Raw genomic sequence first — 21,177 nt, 5'->3', positions numbered from 1 at the left:
GAGATATGGCATGGCTACATTTTTAAAAGTCAGCAACTCCTCCACCAAGGACACACTCAGAAGCCTTAAATTACTCTGAGGGCCCAGAACATATGCTATGATCACTGCAGTCACAAACTACCAAGTGGGGTACCTGGGTATTAGATTGAAGCGATGTGTGTGATGTACGCTGACATTGTAAATTGGTAACAATGCTTCCCAAAGTATATGCACACCAACATGTTGTATATTGATGGCTGATATGCATATTAATTTTTCTTTTTTTTTTAAACTATCAAATTGGGTGTGGAAGCATCATTACACGAGCAACTCATTCTCACACTCATACTGTCGGTCCATTTTAAATATTTCGGAATGAACTTAGGAGCTCTTAAGTAAATTTAGAATTTTAGAGCTCTGAAGTAAAAATAGGTTTATCAAAGAGTCCTAGCACAGTCGTTCCCTGCATTTCCGGACCCTGACTGCTCTTTGAAATATAGTCTCAACTTTCAAATAAATTCTTGTCTTGAAGGTGATCTGAACCCTTGTTTTATTGTATTGAACATATATTGATCACATCATATATATTTGCCTTTTTATTTGAGTAACAACGTGTTGTGATTGATGTCTAGATCATTTTACGCAAACAGAGGGATTAACTACATGTTAAAGAAGAATCCTGAAAAAATTGTTTTCGCCGGCAAAAGTTTGCTAGTTTCAGAGTAGCAACCCCTAAGCAAACTCCAGGTATGTCGTCTAAGAAAGGTGGCAAATATGGCGTACCACATGCCAGAGTAAATTTCAGGCCGTACAGGCTCATTTTGCAATGCTCGCTTCAGACACGCCTGGGTCAACCTGCCCGCAAACCCCGTCCGCACGCCTAGCAGGGCGCGGGTATTAGAACACAGTGACTCAACACACTACAAGCGTGGCCACATGCAGCTGTCACACGTCTTCCGGGGTAACGAGATCTCTTCCGGTGTAGTAGTACAGAAAGCCTCTTCCGGTGCAGGAATGTTTCTTCCGAAATGGATAGGCCATCTTTGTCGGGGCGGGTCGTAATTGTAACCAATAGGACGGCTCTCTGAGAGGTACACAGACAAAACACTGTTAGACCCTCCCCTTGGACTGTCAATCTTTTTTAGCAAGCTTTCTGATAATAACATCCACTTGGTTTTGCCTATGGAAGTTGGCTTAGAGCTGAAGCAAAGTAGAGTCAAGGGGTGTTTAAGATCTTGTGTCCTGAGACGGGAATTGAGACTCTCGCCCGGGAACGTACCGCTTAACTCGGGAGGGTTGTTTTGTAGATCCGAAGATGCTTACCTTAAGAAACAGCTGTGAAAGGGGCTGCCAAGCCTCGATAGCAGCCACTTGATGGTTATTAATTTGCCGGGCAAGCAGGCATTGCGGAGTAGTGCAGGAGCTAAAGGGTGCCAGACTCCAGGCACTGACTTTATTTCTAAAGTTTGACAGTTGCTCAGGCACAACCATGCCTTGGCCATTCTCGGAATCCATCAAGAAGCGGGCATGCAGGTACTTGCTACAGAGATATTTGGGTCACTTCCTGCAGGAGAAGCTTAGCCTGGAGCAGCTCACTTTGGACCTGTACCAGGGCACTGGCTCCTTGTCACAGGTGCCACTTGATAAATGGGTAAGTTACAGTTCAATTATTTGCAGAGCTCAAAGTACTCTGAAAGTACAGTATCTTGACAGCGACATAGAAGTGGAGCTGCTGGTGCTTGCGGAGACAGTGGTTTACAAACTCGAGCCTGGTCCGAGTGAGATAAATTAGGTGTTGCAGGAAAGCTGGTTCCACTGTGCTGCTCCTTGAAATACTCTTGTTTTTTTAAGCGTCCTGGTGTTAACTATACAATCACGAATTTTGTGACGGTATGTAGTGCTGAGAATAGTGTAGCGCTCAATATATTTGTTATGCTTATCAGTGAGTGCCCGATTTTAAGGTGTCCGATTTTGTGTTGACGGATCAAATCCTGTTTAGCTCCCTTATTTCTGCCGCTGCATCTTTCTACTTATTCTTACATTTTTGTCAGCCTCTTAGCTTACAGACAGTGCTGTTAAAATAGATAATAGTTGACTTAATAAAGTAGTCCGATGCTACTAAAGTGTTTGTGAAACCTAACCTATGGTTTATATGCATTCATTTTTATTTAGTTTGCATTTGTCTCCTAAGTATTTGTCATAAATACCTGACAGCTGTCACATCAAAAGCCAGGCTTTAGGGAACATAGTTGTGCAAGTTGGTGCAGAGTGTGGGCGTGTGATATTAGTGTTGGAGAAAATGATTATGGAGCTCTGTACCAATTTTCACTGGCTACTCACAATGCTATACTGTGACCTTTGCCGTGAGATTAGTGATAGTCTGAGGTTGGTATTGCTATCTATACGATGTAACTGAATGGAGATGTATGTGCTAAATGTTTTTTGTGACATGTCTTGATTCTATGTCAGGACCGGAGGCTTCGGATTATGCTTTCTCTTTCTTTACTGTCAACACACAGCAGCCAATAAAAAAACAGCACTACATTTCCCAATATCTTTACAGCCTCGTTATGACCCCCAATCAGGGCCCACCATCTAGTATATATATCCTGAATGATATAGTCAGTCCTCTTTCTTTGCTGCTTCACGCAGAGCTAAGTACTTTCACTTTTGATTTACGATTGCACATTAACTTTATGTATATATTTATATTCAATGCAGTTTATTGCCTTCTGGCGCCTGCTTGTGATAGGTTTCGCTAGCGTTCGCGGCGATTAGGTTATTCTCGGCATTGGCATAAATCTTTGCCAATTTCTATTAACTCTGGTGAGGAGTGCTAGGGGTGACAGCGCCATGTGGAGTGCAGTCCTCTTCTTGTTGCCATTTTAGCGCATGCGCACTGACTGTTTTTTTTCGAGCACGGTGCGAGCGCACTTCAGCAACAGACAGTTATTTTTGTGCTCTGTGCGCCCCCCCGTTCTATGCCCAGAGGGGCTGAAATAAACGACAGAGCCTTGCTTGAGGGGATTCTGTTGCTGCCACCTCCAGATTATTGGAATATTTTGATTGGAAAACACCGGCAGTGAGATATTAGCTCCCTTTTTAGCACCTGGGTGTCCACCCTATATATATTTATAGTCCACTGCCTCTCGGGATCTCTGATATACTACTATCTTATTTTGCACTGAAAAACATGGCCCAACAATACCCAGATGATGACCAGTATGGGGCTTATGATGCTGGAAATATGATGAGCACGCGGAAGAGCGCCTTGTGGATGCTCTAGACTTCTACGTTCAGGATTCTCGGAATAAGGCTTTAGTGAAAGCCCTGCACCCGTTTGCGCAACCTATCTTCAACTTTGGCGTTAGGTGCTTTGGCGCAGGCTTGGGGAACCCCACCCCTGCAGAGGTCAATATAAATGAGCCTGGCCTGTCCATTATTGTGATCTTGAATGATCATGAGTAAGAAGCGTTTAAGAGCCATAAAGCTACTCCTTTGCAGACTACCCTGAATACTTATGAGGAGTCCAATTCTTCTGATTCAGATGATAAGTTGACCCCCTGACAAAACCCAGGGCAAACGCAGTGTTAGACGCATCATACTGAAGCTCCTTTGAGCTCCCCCTAGTAAGAATTTACTATTTGACCCTGATGCTTTAATACATCCCAGATCTACAGAATGGACCCCATGTCAGGAAGTGGCGTTGTATGTCCAATCTAAACTAGGTAAACGTTTTGAGAAGGACATTCGCAACACGTTGCGTTCAGAATGCCCTCGCCTCACGGAGTGTAGGAAGTCTTGATTCCAAATTGGCAGAGTTAGCGCCTTCTGATGTAGGTCCTGCGGCTAATGGACTCTTGTTTGGTGACAGATTCGTCATAGACCTGGCCAAATATGTGGCTACCTTCTCGGCTTTGGATAAGGCCCAAACCTCAATCAAGGAGGTTTTTAACAGTGGCCTTTTTCACTGGGCCGGACACTTCGGGGGTCGAGCGACAGGCCAATTCAACTCCCAGACCTCCCGTCCATACTATAGAGGCAGAGGAAACTCCAGCTTCCAAACCAACTCCAACTTTTACCCCTCAAGAGGCAGAGGTTACAGAGGTCGCAATCCCAGGGGGCCTCACAGAGGAGGACAATACAACCAAAGTTCCTCTCAACCAGGTAACAATTCTTTCTCCCAGGGAGATTTTATTGGGGGGCAGAGTGAGTATTTTTGTGCACAACTTGGCTTTAATCACACAGGATGCATGGGTGCTAGAGACGGTAGCAGGTTACCATCTGGAATTTTATTAAACTCCTGAACAGACGTTCATTCCACCCCCTCTCAGTTTTTCCCATCCAGAGAGTACTTTCAGAGATCAAGAGGTAGAAGCTCTTCTTCGGAAAGGGGCCATTGTTCCTTCTCATCCTCACCCCAGAGGGTTTATCAGTACTATTTTTCTGGTCCAAAAGAAAGGAGGGAGTTCTGGCCTGGTGCTCAGTCTCTGACAATTCAACGCATGGAATGTGTATCGGCATTTCAAAATGGAAGGCATTCATTTCCTCCAAGATCTTTTGTTAGAAGGCGACTGGATGGTCCGTTTAGATCTCAAAGATGCTTATCTGACCATTCCTGTTTTCGCGCCTCATCGCTGTTTCCTGGAGTTCTTTTGGCAAAAAAAGTGTTAGGAATTCTCAGCTCTTCCTTTCAGACTGTTTACACATAAAATATATGCCTCTGCATGGAAGCGATGGCTGGATTGGTGCAGTCAGAGGAGTGTGGATCCCTTGGGGACATCAGTGCACACGATTGCTAATTTCTTGTCTCAGCTAGCGACACAAAGTTTAGCTAATGGGACGATTAACAATTTTAGGACGGCTATTTTGGCCAAGCATCCTCAAGTGGATGGTAAGTCTGTGGGAGAACACCCTTTAATATGTAAACTTCTACGTGGTATGTGCTTAGTGCGTCCCCCTCAACCAAAGTATTCCTCTTTATGGAATGTAAATATAATTTTGAAATTCCAGGTTGCATGGCCAGCTAATGACGGTTTATCAAGAAAGCAGTTATCAGCAAAATTAACTATGTTACTTTGTTGGATTTCATGTCGAAGAGTGTTGGACGTCAAAGCAATGGATATTGCAGGTAGGGTATTTACTCCTACGGGAGTTTCTTTTCGGATTTCTAAACGCACAAAGTCGAATTCTACGACTTTCCTATCCAAGTTTTAGAGACAGATCTAAGTTATGAGTGGTGAATTGTTTAAAAGTCTATGAAGAAGTTACTTGTGAATTTCGGAGAGATCATTCTGGTCAATTATTGATTTTGTTGCAAAAACACTTTGGCCCTGTGTCTTCAGCGACTTTAGCTAGATGGGTCAGGTGGTTATTACAAGAAACAGGAATAGATGTTTCTGTTTTTGGAGCTCATTCTGATAGAGGCGGTATGGCTTCAGGATCTAGATTGGAAGATATTATGACAGTGGCAGGTTGGTCTTCAGACTTTACCTTTAAGCTGTTTTATCATAAACCTATTGTAGATGTAGCTTTTGGGTTTATAGCTCAGCTTTAAACTAGCATAATCCGAAGCCTCCGGTTCTGACATAGAATCCAAATTTTTCTAGCTTACGCGACTAGAATTTTCAATTCTATTAAGGACACGGAGGCGAGGATTATCCCACTGTGATATGGGTAACATTTACATTTAAATGTCTATGGCATATTGTACTATTATGTAAATGTTGTCCCACCCTATGTACTATGTCGCATTTTCTCAGTTTTGGGGATTTTACATCAGTTTTTCTTTTACAGATGAGAAAACCACTTGAAGGAGTTCGGCTGAGATCTTCCTGATGTCCATCATGAAGAGCTGTTCGGTTATGGGTTGCACCATTGTGCTGTTTCAATTCCCTCGTCGGGAAGATTCTGTGGGTTGGTGCCACGACTACGTTGGTCGGTGTTGGTTTGTGTTTTGAATCTGGAAATTACTTGAGCAATCAAAGAGGACAGACTATAGCATTCAGGATATATATACTAGATGGTGGGTCATAACAAGGCTGTAAAGATATTGGGAAATGTAGTGCTGTTTTTTATTGACTGCTGTGTGTTGACAGTAAAGAAAGACTCGCCTCTGTGTCCTTAATAGAATTGAAAATTCTTGTCGCGAAAGCTAGAAAACTTTTGATTGTTAGCGTTGTCAGGTGTGTTGGGTGACTTGTTTTCAAGTACCTATGGAAGTGATTAAGTAGTTGGTTAAATTTGTGCCGTGTGTGCAGTGGTCGAAGTGCATTTAAAGAAAAGTATGGGAACTGTGATGCTGTGCGTAAAAGGTTGGGGTGAAGGAGAGTGGTCAGAGGTGTGGCTTAAAAATAAAATATTCTGTGCCTTTTTGGTTTTTCACCTTCAGGTAACTACATATAAAATAATGCACAGCTTAAATCCAAATTTAACTTGAAAATTAAATGCAAGTTATGTTATTCAGTGGGAAATGCACTGTCATTTATTGTGAAACCTCTGTTAGTTAATCCACTCCACTAGAGAGTCACAAATTGAATCCTGGTAGGTTCAGTGGAGAATAGTGACTTGTGTACGTTTAGGGCTGCATGGTCCCAGTCTGTGAGAAAAAGCACAGTGAACATGTAGGTCATTATTTTAACCTTGCATTACACAAGGTATAAGAATTAATGTGTGTCATCAGTAAGAACATTTCTTTTATAACTATCTTTTAAAAGCAGATGCATCACAGCTTAGCGGGTGGCTCCTGTACAGTACCTCTCAAAAAACATAAATGTGTGTTATCGGGAAGCTTCTAGTGATTTCATCAATTAAAGTCAGTACTGGTTTCAAAGCACCCCCTTACATTTGCAGATTGGCCAGTTGCATTTACATTTCTTTCAGGGAAGCAGGGACCCTGGCAAGAAAGCTTGTTTAGCTGTCTGCTCCTCTCTCAGTTTCACAGCAGTGGAGCCTTCCCTGCTTTACACCTCAGTTAAAGCATTTTCAGCTGTTGGAATTAACTGCTACCTGAACGGGTAGGGAACAGACCTCTCCGCTTGCCCCCAGGCATCAATACACATACCAAGATACCATCCCCCACTATCTCCAGGAAAAAAGTCGCTTTTCCCATATCCGAAGGGGCCAAACTGCCATCCTCCATATCGCTCTTGAGAACAGAGAGAGCCATCCTGCTCCACCGCCCAGCCCAAATCATTGATATCAATAGGCTGTTTAGCTGCCGAAAAAATTGTGGGTATAGCAAGAATAGAAAGTTCCATACCAGATAGAGACAGCATGGGAGAACAACCATTTAAGCTATTGCCACCCTGCCCAGCAAAGACAGGGGTAGCGTATTCCAGAAGGCAGTCAAACCTGACAGGCCCTCTATGACCCTATCTGAATTTTGACGGAGGTCAGAGGCCTCCTTGTGTGTGGCCATAATGCCCAAATATCAGAAACTCTCTGTAACTCAATGGATCCCCAGGTCTGGGAGCTGCCCAGGAGGAGTCCCCACCGGTCTCCCCAGAGGAAATGTAGGAAGGTGGCTTTCTTCTAGCTTGGGTGTCCCCATTTTTTAACTGTTTGTCAGTGTGTTTTTACTGGTTCACTAGGATCCTGCTAGTCAGGACCCCAGTGCTCATAGTTTGTGGCCTATATGTCAATGTGTTTTACTGTGTTGTCAGTATGCTTGACTGTGACACTGGACTTCTGCTAACCAGAACTCCAGTGCTTATGCTCTCTCTGTTCTCCAAATTTGTCACTATAGTCTAGTGACCCATATTCCAATCCAGATTGGTGCACTGGACCCCCCCTTATAAGTCCCTAGTATATGGTACCGAAGTACCAAGGGGATTGGGGTTCCAGGAGATCCTTATGGGCTACAGCATTTCTTTTGCCACCCATAAGGACCTCATACAAACACTCCTTCAGGACTGCCACTGCAGCCTGAGTAAAGTAGTGCACACACTATTTCACAGCCATTTCTCACTGCACCGGGTAACTCATAAGTCACCTACATGTCTAACCTTCAGTTCTTGAAGGCTAGGTGCAAAGTTACTGTGTGTGGGGGCACCCTTGCACTAGCAAAGGTTCAAGGACCAACTTCCCGGACTTCGTGAGTGCGGGGACACCATTATAACCGTGCACTACATATATGTTAACCCATATATGTAGCTTCACAATGGTAACCTCGAATATGGCCATGTGAGGCGTCTAAGATTGAGAAACTGTACCCCAATCCAATTCTGTGATTGGGGGGGCAATTCCATGCACCTTTGAGGCTCCATCATGGACCCCCAGTACTGCCAAACCAGCTCTCTGAGGTTTCCACTGCAACCCCAGCTGCTGCCACCTCACAGACAGGTTTCTGCCCTCCTGGGGATTGAGCAGATCAGTCCCAGGAAGGCAGAACAATGCATTTCCTTTAGGATAGGGGTGTTACACCCTCTCCCATTGGAAATAGGTGTTACAGGCATGGGAGGGGTATCCTCCCAGAGCCTCTGGAAATGCTTTGAAGGGCACAAGCAGTGCCCTCCTTGCGTAATCCAGGCTACACCAGTTCTGGGATCCCCAGTCCCTGCTCTGGCGTGAAACTGGACAAAGGAAAGGGGAGTGACCACTCCCCTGTCCATCACTACCCCAGGGGTGGTGGTCAGAGCTCCTCCAGAGTGTCCCTGGCATTAGCCATCTTGGATTCCAAGGTGTGGGGACCCTCTGGGAGCATCTGAGTGGCCAGTGCCAGCAGGTGACATCCAAGACCCCTCCTGGTTAGGTAGCCAGTCCCCCTCTCAGGGCTATTTACGGTCTCTCCTCTGGGTGTTTTCTCAGCTTCGGTTTGCAAGACTCCATCAGGACACCTGTGCATCCTCTGCTTCAGATTCTGACAGACGGATCAACTGCAGACTGCTCCAGGAACACTGTAACTGCAACAAAGTATCTAAGAAGGCTACTGTGACCCTGCAACTTCAGCTCCAGCCAGCAACTGCAACAGATTCCAGGTTTTGCACACTCTGATGACTGCCTGTCTTCATTTTGCAACAGAAGGATCAAAGGAATCTCCAGTGGAGTGACAGAGTCACTTTCCTGCTTCAGCAGGCACCTCTCTGCAACAACAACCATTACTCTGGGACTCCTCTCCTGTCGGCGAGTGTGATCCCCGGAACAAAGGTGGCGGACCGAAGTGATCCTGACTGACCAACGGTTCAGCTGTCCAAATTTGGTGGACAGTACCCCTGTGCACCGCATCTTCTACAGCTCCTTGAGCTTGTGTGCACTTCTTCCAATGGTTCTTCGTGCACAGTGTAGCCCAGGTCCCCAGCACTCTATCATGCAATGCTCATCTCCCTGAGTTGTTCTACGGCGGCATGGGATCCCTTTGTGTAGTGCTGCGACAATCGCATTCTGCAACTCCTTTGTCCCCATGTTTTGGGACTCCTATGGGTGCTGCCCGGTCTTCTGAGGGCTCTCTAAAGTGCTGAGAGCCCCCAGTGCCTCCTCAGTCCGAGTTGAGGTACCCAGGTCTCTCCTGGGCCCAGGTAGAGTCTTTTCCCATCAGCCGCAACATTCGCGTGAGCCAAGGCTTGTTGGCGGAATCCAACGATGAAAACCAGCCTGCATCCAACGACTCGATGTGGGACATCTCTTGCACCAAGCAGGAACCCGCACCTGTCTTCTGTGGTGCATTTCTGCTCTTTTTTTCTAAGCGAAGAATCCACTTTTGCACCTTCATCCGGGTTAGCAGGGGCTTCTGTTCTTCCTGGACTTTACATTGACTTCTGGACTTGGTCTCCTATCTCCACAGGTCTTCAGGTCCAGGAATCCATTGTTGGTGTCTTGCAGTCTTGCTTGGTTTTTTAATAATCCTTTACCACGACTCCTAGTGTGTTCTGAGGAAACTTGATGTACTTTACTCCTGTTTTCCTGTGCTCTGGGGAGCGGTACTTTACTTACCTTTGGTGTTTTATTACATTCCCAGCACCCCCTACACACTACACTTGCCTAGAGGGGGAAACCAACATTTGCATTCCACCACTTTAGTAAATGGTTTGTGTTGCCTCTGGGCCCATTTCAATATATTGGGGGTCATTACAACCCTGGCGGTACAAGACCACCAGGGCTGTTATGATGGAAGCACCGCCAATAGGCTGGCGGTGCTTCGCAGGTCATTACGACGCCGCGGTCGCACCGCCGGGGCCGGTGGTTTCCCGCCACAATGGCCCTGGTGGTAGTAATCTGCCAGCCCCAGGGGATTACGAGTCCCCCTACCGCCAGCATTTTCCTGGCGGTAAGGCTGGCGGTACGGGGAGTCGCGGGGCCCCCTGACAGGGCCCCGGGCAGCTTTTCACTGTCTGCTGCTATGCAGACAGTGAAAAGTGCGACGGGTGCAACTGCACCTGTCGCACGGCCGCAACACCCCCGGCTCCTCTGTTGCGGCCGTGATCCCCGCTGGGCCGATCTCCAAGTGGCCGTGGCGGGGATGCGGCTGCAGTGGCGGCCGCCCGGCAGTCCGATCTTGGCTGCAGCTGAGTTTTTCACTGTTTGCACTATTTTATGACTTTTACTTACCTGATTTTGGTTTCTAGTGTATATCTTGTGTACAATACCTACCTCCAGTAGGAGTATTACCTCTAAGATATTTTTGGCCTTGTGTCACTAAAATAAAGTACCTTTTATTTTTGGTAACACTGAGTATTGTCTTTCTTCTGTATCAGTACTGTGTTTCTATAGTGGTATTGCAAGAGCTTTGCATGTCTCATAGTTCAGCCTTTGCTGCTCTGCTATAGCTAGGCCTAGACAGCCTAAGCCGCTAGACACTGCCTACATTTCACTAAGGTGGATCACTGGACCTGTTATAAGGTGTAGGTACCTCTGGTACCCACTACAAACCAGGCCAGCTTCTTACAGGAAACAGTATTTTCACAACATTAACCTTCAAATCCCATCTCCTTTAACACAGCCATTAGGTACTGCCATTCCACAGTTTCAAGGGCTTTTTCAAAATCTATGGCAACGGACCAGATCCCATTCACCCACCACAGTCTCATGCAAAACGTGGGTGAGTCAATGAAGATTAAACGCGGTACAACAGGCCGGCATAAATCCGCAATGGTCCTCATGCACCAGGTCATGCACTACACCCCCAACCTAATTGCCAGCATTTTACAGAGAATCTTAACATCGGAGTTGAGCATAGTAAGCGGCCTATGTGAAGAAGCGTCTCCCAGGTTTCCACTCACATAAAATACCCTCGCTCATGGAGGGGGAGGAATCTGTGCTTTTTGAGCTTCTGCTAGTACCTTTAGCAGTGTTTCCTTGAGCTCCGTGGAAGAGGTAGAAAAAAACTCAACAGGGAAGCCATCTCCGCCTGGAGCCTTAAATTTATGAAGTTCAGCCAAGGCCACCCCCAACTCTTCCATAGTAAATGGCTCATCCAGCTCTGGCACACACTCCGTGTCAGGCAAGGCAACCTCAATCCCCCATAGAAACTCCTCCGCCATGCCTGCATGTCCCAGTGCATCAGTGCGATGCACAGCACATAAGTGCGACTCAATGGTGTGCAGGATATCCTATCTACTCGTCGCCACATCCCCATCCTATGTGCGAGGAGCAGAATGGGGGGGGGGGAGTTCCAGCTCATGCCTCAGTATCCATGTTAGGAGCTTGCTGGACTTATCCCCCACTCCCTATGTAAATATTGACAGTAGGCCTTAACCCACATCGTGCGCCAGATGGCTGGGAGCTGTCCGACGGCAGGGTGCCTATGTGCGTCAGACGGCTTCCACCCGTCTGAAGTACACAGCATTGGAAATCTCTCTGGTGCGGGCACCAGAGGGATTTCCTTCACAAAGAAACTGACTCAGGAGGTGGGGGAGAGCTTCCCCAGCTCCCAACGTTGTTGCTGGGAAATTACAGCAGTGCATGCATCAGTGCTCGTGTGCTTATCTCAGCGCCAAGCACCAAGGGAGGGCAATCCCCTAAGCAGGGATCCACGCCACTAGACACTCGGGAGGGGGAGCGCCCCCCGTGGCAAGGGATTTTGCTCCCCTTGTTTTTTAATGGCATTGTGTTGTGGCCTCTTATCTTATGCATTCTCCCTACTACCTTAATGTTCCCTGCTACTCAGCCAGTGAGTGAGGTCATAGTATGGTTGGAATGTTGATAGTGTTTGTGCTTGGATGAGTCGTCAGTTGGAGTGAGAAGGGCTGAGTTGCAGGATGCTGCTCCTGGTGGGGCTTTATCTGTAACGTTCAACTAAGTTAATAAACCTACTTCTTTTATAATCTACGAGCATCCATTTTTTATTACAACACTGGCGACGAGGATGGGAAGAACCAAATCTAAGGAGGAACTAGATAACAGAGGAAAACCAAGAGAAGAGAGATTGAAAACCTAAGAGAAAAATGGAAAACAAAAGAGACTGAAGTGAAGAAGATCGCCCTGGAAGCCCCACCAGTGTCTTTTCTACCAGACAGCCTGTACTCAACAGAAGTTAGAGGGCGAGTGACCTGTTTAACTTCAAGGCAAGCTGTTTAGTCTACTAGGTATGCAGCAAACAGGGAGTGCAGTGGCCTGAAGATTGAGAAGGTGGGCTGCTCAGCTGTGCATGGAGCCAGGCCTGTTATACCTGCTTGTCTGGACTGGGCATATTGAGGAAATGGTCTGCTGAACTGCCTGTGTACAGAGTAAAAAATGTATGGCACTAAACATTTGGTAACCTAGTAGAAAGTCAGATGGAGGAACAACTGGTGTCAGCATTTAAACACTATCTGAAGAGTGATCAGTGAACCTGAGCAGCAGCTGCTTGAAGCACCGTCCTTAGGGCACACATTGTGAGTAACATTTACAGTCTACCTGTTGACCGGGTTGCTGAGTTTCCCCATCTCCTATTCTACAAGAGAGATCATTGGGTACCTGATCTGTTTCCAGGAAGCTTTCTGAGAGGAAGACTACAGCGCCGACCTCGCCCATGGGAACAGCTCATGTGCAGTGAAGAACATGTGTGCCAATTTTTTGTATGAGGATAAAGAACTGTGCGTTCATTTAAATGGGATAAACTGTACAGTGGCAATGTATTCGGGTGAGAAGTCGCTCACCGGCGTGGAGTATTTGAATATTTTCCTGGAATAATTTAACTTTAGGTTTACTGTCATGTGCATTTTACTCAATACCATACATTGCTTGAGTGTATTTTTCAATACTGCTACCCTCTGTTTTAAAGATGCATTGGGTTGAATTGAGTAATGTTATTATTATGCTGACATTGTTTGCTGCTGCTGAAATTAATTTTTATTGCTGTATTGAATTGAGAAATGTTATGCCGTTACTGACATGTTTTAAAGTTGCTGAGTCGTGGCATGTATGTTACGCATGGGAGGTGCACCCTAATGCTATTTTAGCAAGAAATGTTGCTTACCATATTTTGCGTGTGCATATTGGCCTGAAGTTTTAAAGCCATGCTTGATTTTAGAGATGTATAATTTGAGGTTGGATGCTAGAGTCACGTGCAGAGTGACATTCTTATGTTGTAATATTAGTATTTTGATCCATATTTGGGATTGTGTTTTTGACCATCCTTCCTAAGGGGTTAAGGATGTGGGGGCAGTGTGTTAAGCCCAAAGGTAAGGGGGATACACCCCAGTGATGTGTGTCAATCCTTCCTATAGGATTAAGGATGTGGGGGCAGTGTGTTAAGCCCAATGTCAAGAGGCGGTACACCCCAGGGATATTTGTCAATCCTTCCTATGGGGTTAAGGATGTGGGGCAGTTGTTTAGGCCCAATGTTAAGGGGGTAGGTAGTTACATCCCAATGCAGCAGAGGGTAGGTGAAACCCTGGTCCTGTTCGAGTATAGGGTGATGGGAGTATGTGATTACACCCCAGTGCAGTAGAGGGTAGGTGAAACCCTGGTTCTGTTTAAGTGAATGGTGATAGGGGTACATGTTTACACCCCAATGCAGTGGAGGGTAGGTGAGACCCTGGTTCTCTTTAAGTGAATGGTGATGGGGTAGGTGATTACACCTCAATGCAGTAGAGGTGAAATAAACTCTAGTCCTGTTGAGTGTTGAGTTGTGGAAGGCAACAGGTTGGTCCTGTTATGGTGTTCATGATGTGGAGGGGAACAGGTCTCTTTAAGTGAATGGTGATGGGGTAGGTGGTTACACCCCAATGTAGTAGAGGTGAAATAAACTCTAGTCCTGTTGAGTGCTGAGTTGTGGAAGGCAACAGGTTGTTCCTGTTATAGTGTGCATGATGTGGAGGGGAACAGGTAGTTAGTGTTCTCTCTTGGGTGAGCAGGGAAGTTTTGTGTTATTTGTACACTTGTATTGTAAATTTGTGGAACGTATTGATTAACTGGTTTTTACCTTCTTACATCCCATTGGAGTATTGAAGTTATGCAGAGTGAGCGTTTGTTAACCTGTACTGTTTATTTCGATGGGGTGGTACTCAGTTTTGGAGGAAGGTTGATGAAGGGTGTTTTGCCATTTTCCGTTCTGTTGAATATTTCATTGTTTTGTTAAGGGGGAGATGTGTTGTGGCCTCTTTCTATCTTATGCATTCTCCCTACTACCTTAATGTTCCCTGCTACTCAGCCAGTGAGTGAGGTCATAGTATGGTTGGAATGTTGATAGTGTTTGTGCTTGGATGAGTCGTCAGTTGGAGTGAGAAGGGCTGAGCTGCAGGATGCTGCTCCTGGTGGGGCTTTATCTGTAACCTTCAACTAAGTTAATAAACCTACTTCTTTTATAATCTACGAGCATCCATCTTTGATTACAACACATAGTTCAGTCTTTCTTCCCCCCCCCCCTCCGGGGCAGATGAGGCAATAACCCAAGATCTTCCCCACAGGGGTACTAGCACACACAAAAAAAGGGCACAGTCTTTATTACTCCATTAGCCCCCGATCTTCCTGGGGGGTTGGCGGGTGGGGAGAGAAAGCCTGCAAGGAACTACTGATTTTTTTTATTAGTGTCGGGGTGGGCTTGACAATGCCCCTAACCCCTCAAAAAATTGAAAATAGGCACCGTTTTTCTGCCCCATCTCGGGTGGGGTGGGGGGCAGAAAGCCCACCCGGGACTATTTTTATATCAGTGTAGAGGATAGAGGCGGGGCCTACCCGGTATGGGCATGGCAATGCCCCCTCCCCACAAAAAATGATCACAGTCTTTCTGCTCCCCTTGCGGGCAGATAGGGGCAATTTCCCCCGTCCTAGGCACCAGTGACTATTCGGGTTGGGGCTGCCAAGAATAGGCATGGCAATGCCCCACTCCCCCAAAGGGCACAGTCTTTCTCCCCTCCCCTTCCCCCACTGACCAAAGCATCTCATCGCAATGGCAAGCTAAAGTAGATTTGACTCTTTTGGGTGTTCATTTCATTTATGGACCTACACCTAGGGGAAAAAAATTAATCAAGGGGGTGGATTATAATATTTAAATGCACAATGACACCCTGAATTGTCACTGGGTCCACATTGATCAATTTCAAAACCATTAAAAGAACAATTTGACTGCTTCCTCATAACCAGATGTTTTACTATTTATATTCTTTTGACACATACAGGCCAGAAATACTTATTAAGGCAGAAATACTTAGCACCGATATAAAAAAAAACACACAGCGTACAATAAAAGAAATAATCCTTCAAGTCGTTCTTTCTGGGATTCCTTATGCCTTCCTCAAAGTTCAAAGTACGGTGGTAGCGACCAGTCCTCTGCGCATTAAATCCACCCAAGGTAGTCCAGCATTTGCCATGGTTACTGGGCCCAACGGCCTCCTGTTCCGCCTGACTATCACTATTCCAGCTAAATTTCTACTTTTTTGGACTCCTTGCAAAGATTGTCTGTCAACGTGTTTCAGCCGTTACATTTGCGGCTTCATCAGGACAATGGAAGACGAGGAGAGTTCATCAAACCTATTAAAATATCACAAATATACATAAACAAATACCTCAATTGGGATCTCTTAAAAAAGTATGTTAAAGAACAAGCCGAGCCACCACATAGCTTTGAATGACACCTCTCTTAGTAATTCCAAATGGTGCTGTACTGACCGTTCACATGCCTATTTGGGCCTCATCATGCATATCCATAGTCAGTGCACTCTGTTAGTAATATTCACCATGCCCCCTAGATGTAAATTCATTCCAAAATAATGGTTATGATAACTAAAAATCTCATGTAATTTTCAAGCAACACGTTTCATTTGAACCTGGTGGGTGCCTGGAGAAATAACTACCAAAAGGGTACCACGCGCTAGTCCACCCCTATATCACGTGATATCAACCATGTTATAAATACAATAGTGGTACAGAGAATCCCCTTTGAATATATACCCCGCACCAAGCTCAGACAAAGCACCTAAAATCCACACTCACAATAGAAGACTCACCAGAGATCCGACCTGGTCTTACCAAGAATAAATCAAGTATTATCTCTTTCATCTGTTACAAATCTAGGTAAACGAGAAATGAACTGTCATTCATGCTTGCCGTTAATTGCATGGACCACATGCAGGGTTAGAAACCTAAAAGCTTATTGTTGCAACCCAGTATTCGGAAAGACCGATCAATAATTCCCCCGATTCTGTGGGAAACAAACAATATAAATGGTAGCTGTCAACCGCCCCTCCCGTAAATCATGTATAGAGTCCTCTTAAGTCCCAGTTTCTATCTCATATCTTTTGGACCCTGGCGGGGCGATCTTAATTATAGCATGTGTACATGCCACCCTTAATGCTCAATACGTCCCAAAGCAGCTCAACCCTTTACTGTTCCTGGGGAAAAGATTCCTCCACTCAGACCAGCATAGAGCTCATGTCAGCATCCAAATTGCTGTGCTGTTGAAATAGAGAGAGAGACTCCCTGCCCGGACATGGTAGCTACAGTAAACAAAGAAAAGGTGACTAACCACCAGCTTGCAGAGTGTGGTGGCCATCTTAAAGTGTAGTATAGTCCAAAAGTAATCACAAAGCACCTGTGGCCATGTATGTAAGGCTCCTCTCTATGTGGTGGCTCATATGAGTCCAAAGCCTCCCAATTACTTTGCTGCACTAGGCCAACCTACACAAGTGGGGCAGCGTTTTATGGACATAGGTGGAGCAATGCCAGGTGGTAGGAATTTTTTGGGATTCTTGTCGATTCCAGAAGTTTCCATCACAGAAATGTAAGGAAAATGTGTGAATTCAGAAAAGGTTTGAGGTTTACAGGGCGTTGTGGATCAGAAAACCTAATGGGATACACACAAGTCACAATATCCTAGATTCCCCTATGTATCTAGTTTTCAAAAATGTACAGTTTATCTAGGTTTTCCTAGGTGCTGGCTGAGCTAGGGTCCAAAATGTAGAGCTACCTAAATCATAAAAAGAGTCAGTTTTTGTTGAAAAATGTAGTTTCATCTTTGTTGCGTTTTGGGCTGTTTTCTGTCGCAGGCACTAAATCTACCCACACAAGTGAGGTACCATTTTCAACAGGAGACTTGGGATAATGCTGGGTGGAAGGAAGTTTGTGGCTCCCCACAGATTCAAGAACTTTCCATCACAGAAATGTGAAGAAAATGTGTTTTTAGTCAAAGTTTTAGGTTTGCAAGGAATTCTGGGTTAAATTTTATGGTGAGAACTAAGCAGGTCAGCCCACCCTGGATACCCCTAGGTGTCAAGTTTTAAAAAGTGTACAGGTTGGCTAGGTTCCCTAGGTGTCGGCTGACCTAGGGTCAAAAATCTAGAGCTACCCATTTTGGAAAAAGATGGTCAGTTTTGGTAGGAAAAATGTGCAGCCGCCATGTTGTGTTTTGGGGCATTTCCTGTAATGGGCACTAGGTCTACCCACACAAATGAGGTACCATTTTTATCGGGAGATTTGGGGGAACGCCGGGTGGTGGCAGTCTGTGGCTACCCATAAATTCCAGAACTTTTCATCACTGAAATCTGAGGAAAATGTGCTTTTAAAAAAAAAAGATTTTTTAGACAAAGTTTTTGGTTTGCAAGGGATTCTGGGTAAAGAAATGTGATGAGTGCCACCAAGTCAGCCCACCCTGGATACCCCTAGGTGTCTAGGTTTAAAAAATGTACAGGTTGGCTAGGCAAAGGTGTGAAATTTAAATAAATATATACTTGTCCTTGGGACAGGTTGCTTCTTAAATCTACATGTCTTGTAAACACAAATTTGGTTGTCCCTTTGGTCCCATGTAGTGCAGCAACAAATTATGGTAGCAGTCTCATTATGTAAGAACTCTGATTATAGCCTCTCATATTATGCCAGGGCTAATACTATAGTATGGTTTGATACTAGGAATTTCAAGTCCTACAATAGCAATGTCCTTATTTTGCCACCTTTCCACAGATGTACATACTGGTGCTGCAGGAAGCAGTAAGCAACAGTTTCAGGGCTGGAATGCCCTTGAGTCTGCGCAAACCTACTAACCTGCCTGTTTTAAGAATTTTCGCCAGCTCTTCTCTAATCTCTTCCCGTACTGGAAAAGGTTAGAAACTTAACCCTCACAAGGGCAGAAGTAGAAGTTCTTTCAGGGTTGGGAACAACGTGGTTAGAGGGAAAGTGAACTTCTAAATGCTCAATAGATTTTGCACAAGCAAATCTACACATGCATATTTGCTCATGCTAAAATACAGTTCACATATATTTTCTAGGAGTACAATTTCCTGGTCTACTTCTGAAAATTCTTGTGAATTCATGAAAGCCACTAATGCAAAGACATATACCATGGGTGCACTTTTCTAACTTTCTTAAAGAATTGGACTCCTAATGAGGTCTGGCGTTAACCAAGAAATTTTGTTTTTATTAAAATTCTCTTTCTCCATCCATCTATCAGCTGGCTTTACTGTGAGTGATTGCATTCTGCTCTTCCACAAGAAGCATATTGGCACAGTGCCGGGAACTATTGTGACAGTGTGTGCTTTTCAAGACCAAAAGACATTTTTGCATTTAGCTAGTGTTTGTTTCAATGGGGAGGACCTGGCACCTCCCACAACAATAAACTGATAAATGTTACAAAAGCCATGTCAAAATCAGACAAGCATTCACAAAACCAAAAGACTGACAACCAATGTCGGATCAGTTGTCTTCGCCAGTGCTGGCTTATGTTCATGTTTCCTGTGACCTTGTTGAAAATGGTTACACTGATTTCTCACTATGAATATTTTTTGGAAATACTAGCATGCATCAGCACACTTTACTAAATGATGCTTCAAAGAAATATTAGCTAAAAGTTCGCAGTGATTTAGCAAAGCTTTTTTTTTCCTACTTGCATTTTTTCTGCACATTTTAATTTGAAAGCAAAGAATCATCAATCGTGCATACAAGCTTCTTCAAACATTTGTATTTAATCAGAGAGCATTGTGGAAGCATTATACGTGGCCTCATTGTTAAACATTTTTATTGGAACCACTGTCAGTAGTGCAGTGTGACCTTGCAATGTATATTTAGAGCGCTCACCCTCATAATAAGGGCTTTGCATTAATGAACCATAAATATAAGTTCAAACAGTATTAACATATGGACACAAATATTACCTCGACTGCAGACAGTTCCCTTCCCTGTAAACCGGTAGCCAAATTGTTTGTGCTGCAGGGGGTTGGGTCTACTTATCCCAAGGACAAAATAAACATTAAAACTTGTTGTTCTTGATTGCAAACAATATGTCCTGGGCGTCAGGCTATAGGAATTCCACACCCCTGGCAAGGTTTCCCTCGGTGCTGACTGAGCTATGGTCCAAAATCTAGAGCTACCCACATCGGAAAAAAGGGGTCAATTTTGAGTGGAAAAATGTGCTGCATCCATGTTGGGTTTTGGGCTGTTTCATGTCGCGGGCAGTAGGTCTAGCCACACAAGTGAGGTACCATTTTTATTGGGAGAGTTGGAGGAGCAGAGAATAGTGGAACATTAGTTATTACCAATTGGATTTTGCTTTGTTTGTGCCTTTTGAAAGTAAAACAGTGTTTAAGAAAGATGGCATTTTGAAAAATGTCCTCCAAATCATACACTAGTACGGGTACCTACAAATTCAGAGTTGTAGAATAACCACTACTTCTAAACTCTATATCTTGTGCCCATTTCAGAGAGGGGCCACCAATGCCCGGTGCGGCCTCTCAGTTGTAAAGGAGGACAGTCCAGTGGTCTGTAGTGTGTCCCAGATCCAGCGTTCCACAAGTTCTTTGTATCAACCCAGTAATCCTGTGTACTGCGTGAACTGCAACTGCTAGGGCGTCTGTGCACTTTTGGAAAGATTCCTTCGTGCACACCCTAGCCCAGGTCCCCAGCACTCTGTCCTGCATTGCTCAACTCGCTGAGTTGACCACCGGCTTCGTGGGACCCTCTTTTGTAGTGTTGAGACGACCGCCGTGCTCAGTTTTCTTGAACCCGTGTTCCAGTACTTCTGCGGGTGCTGCCTCCTTGTGCATGGGCTCCCTGTGTTGCTGAGGGCCCCCTCTGTCTCCTCTTCCAAGTGGCGACCTCCTGGTCCTATTTGGGCCCGGGCAGCACCCTTTTTCTTAAACCGCGACCTTTGCAGCTAGCAAGGCTTGTTTGCGGTCTTTCTCCAAAGAAACAACTCTGCATCCTCCAGCACTCCGTGGGACATCTGTGCAAAGGAGAAGTTCCTGGCACCTTTCGTTGGTGCAGAATCTTCAGCTTCTTCCACCCGGAGGCAGCCATTTTGTACCTTCATCCGGGGTTTAGTGGCTCCTGCCCCCCCGGGACATTTTCACGACTCTTGGACTTGGTCCCCTTCCTTTACAGGTCTTCAGGTCCGGGAATCCGTCTTCAGTGCTTTGCAGTCTGTTGTGGTCTTTGCAGAATCTCCTATCACAACTTTAGTGTGTTTCTGGAGAAGTATGGTCACTTTACTCCTACTTTTCAGGGTCTTGGGCTGGGGTATCTTGGACACCCTTAGTGTTTTCTTACACTCCCAACGACCTTCTACACACTACACTAGGCCTGGGGTCCCTAAGTGGTTTGCATTCCACTTTCTTAGTATATGGTTTGTGTTGCCCCTAGGCCTATTGCATCCTATTGTATTCTACAGTGTTTGCACTATTTTTTCTAACTGTTTACTTACCTGATTTTGGTTTGTGTGTATAGTTTGTGTATTTTACTTACCTCCTAAGGGAGTATATCCTCTGAGATATTTGTAGCACATTGTCACTAAAATAAAGTACCTTTATTTTTAGTAACTCTGAGTATTGTGTTTCTTGCGATATAGTGCTAAGTGGT

At 45.1% G+C, this 21,177-nt stretch overlaps 1 protein-coding gene across 2 annotated transcripts in view; it reads left to right on the top strand.

Moving 5' to 3' along the window:
• Positions 1-1,020: 1,020 nt before the first annotated feature.
• ATG2B (autophagy related 2B) overlaps positions 1,021-21,177 on the top strand; it is an 860,766-nt gene continuing 840,609 nt past the window's right edge. Inside the window, exon 1 of one of the 2 annotated variants that reach the window (XM_069208269.1) lies at positions 1,021-1,070. Coding sequence is in view for 1 of the 2 variants with exons in the window: in XM_069208268.1 (XP_069064369.1) it covers positions 1,469-1,630 (162 nt within the window). In the remaining variant the exon portion in view is untranslated. Of the gene's footprint in view, positions 1,071-1,109; positions 1,631-21,177 lie in introns of those variants that run through there. The other variant, XM_069208268.1, reaches the window with a different exon arrangement.

This window comes from Pleurodeles waltl, chromosome 9 (assembly GCF_031143425.1).
Source record: "Pleurodeles waltl isolate 20211129_DDA chromosome 9, aPleWal1.hap1.20221129, whole genome shotgun sequence".
NCBI lineage: Eukaryota > Metazoa > Chordata > Amphibia > Caudata > Salamandridae > Pleurodeles > Pleurodeles waltl.
The sequence above is the reverse complement of the archived record's forward strand: the minus strand, read 5'-3'. Positions and strand labels throughout refer to the sequence as shown.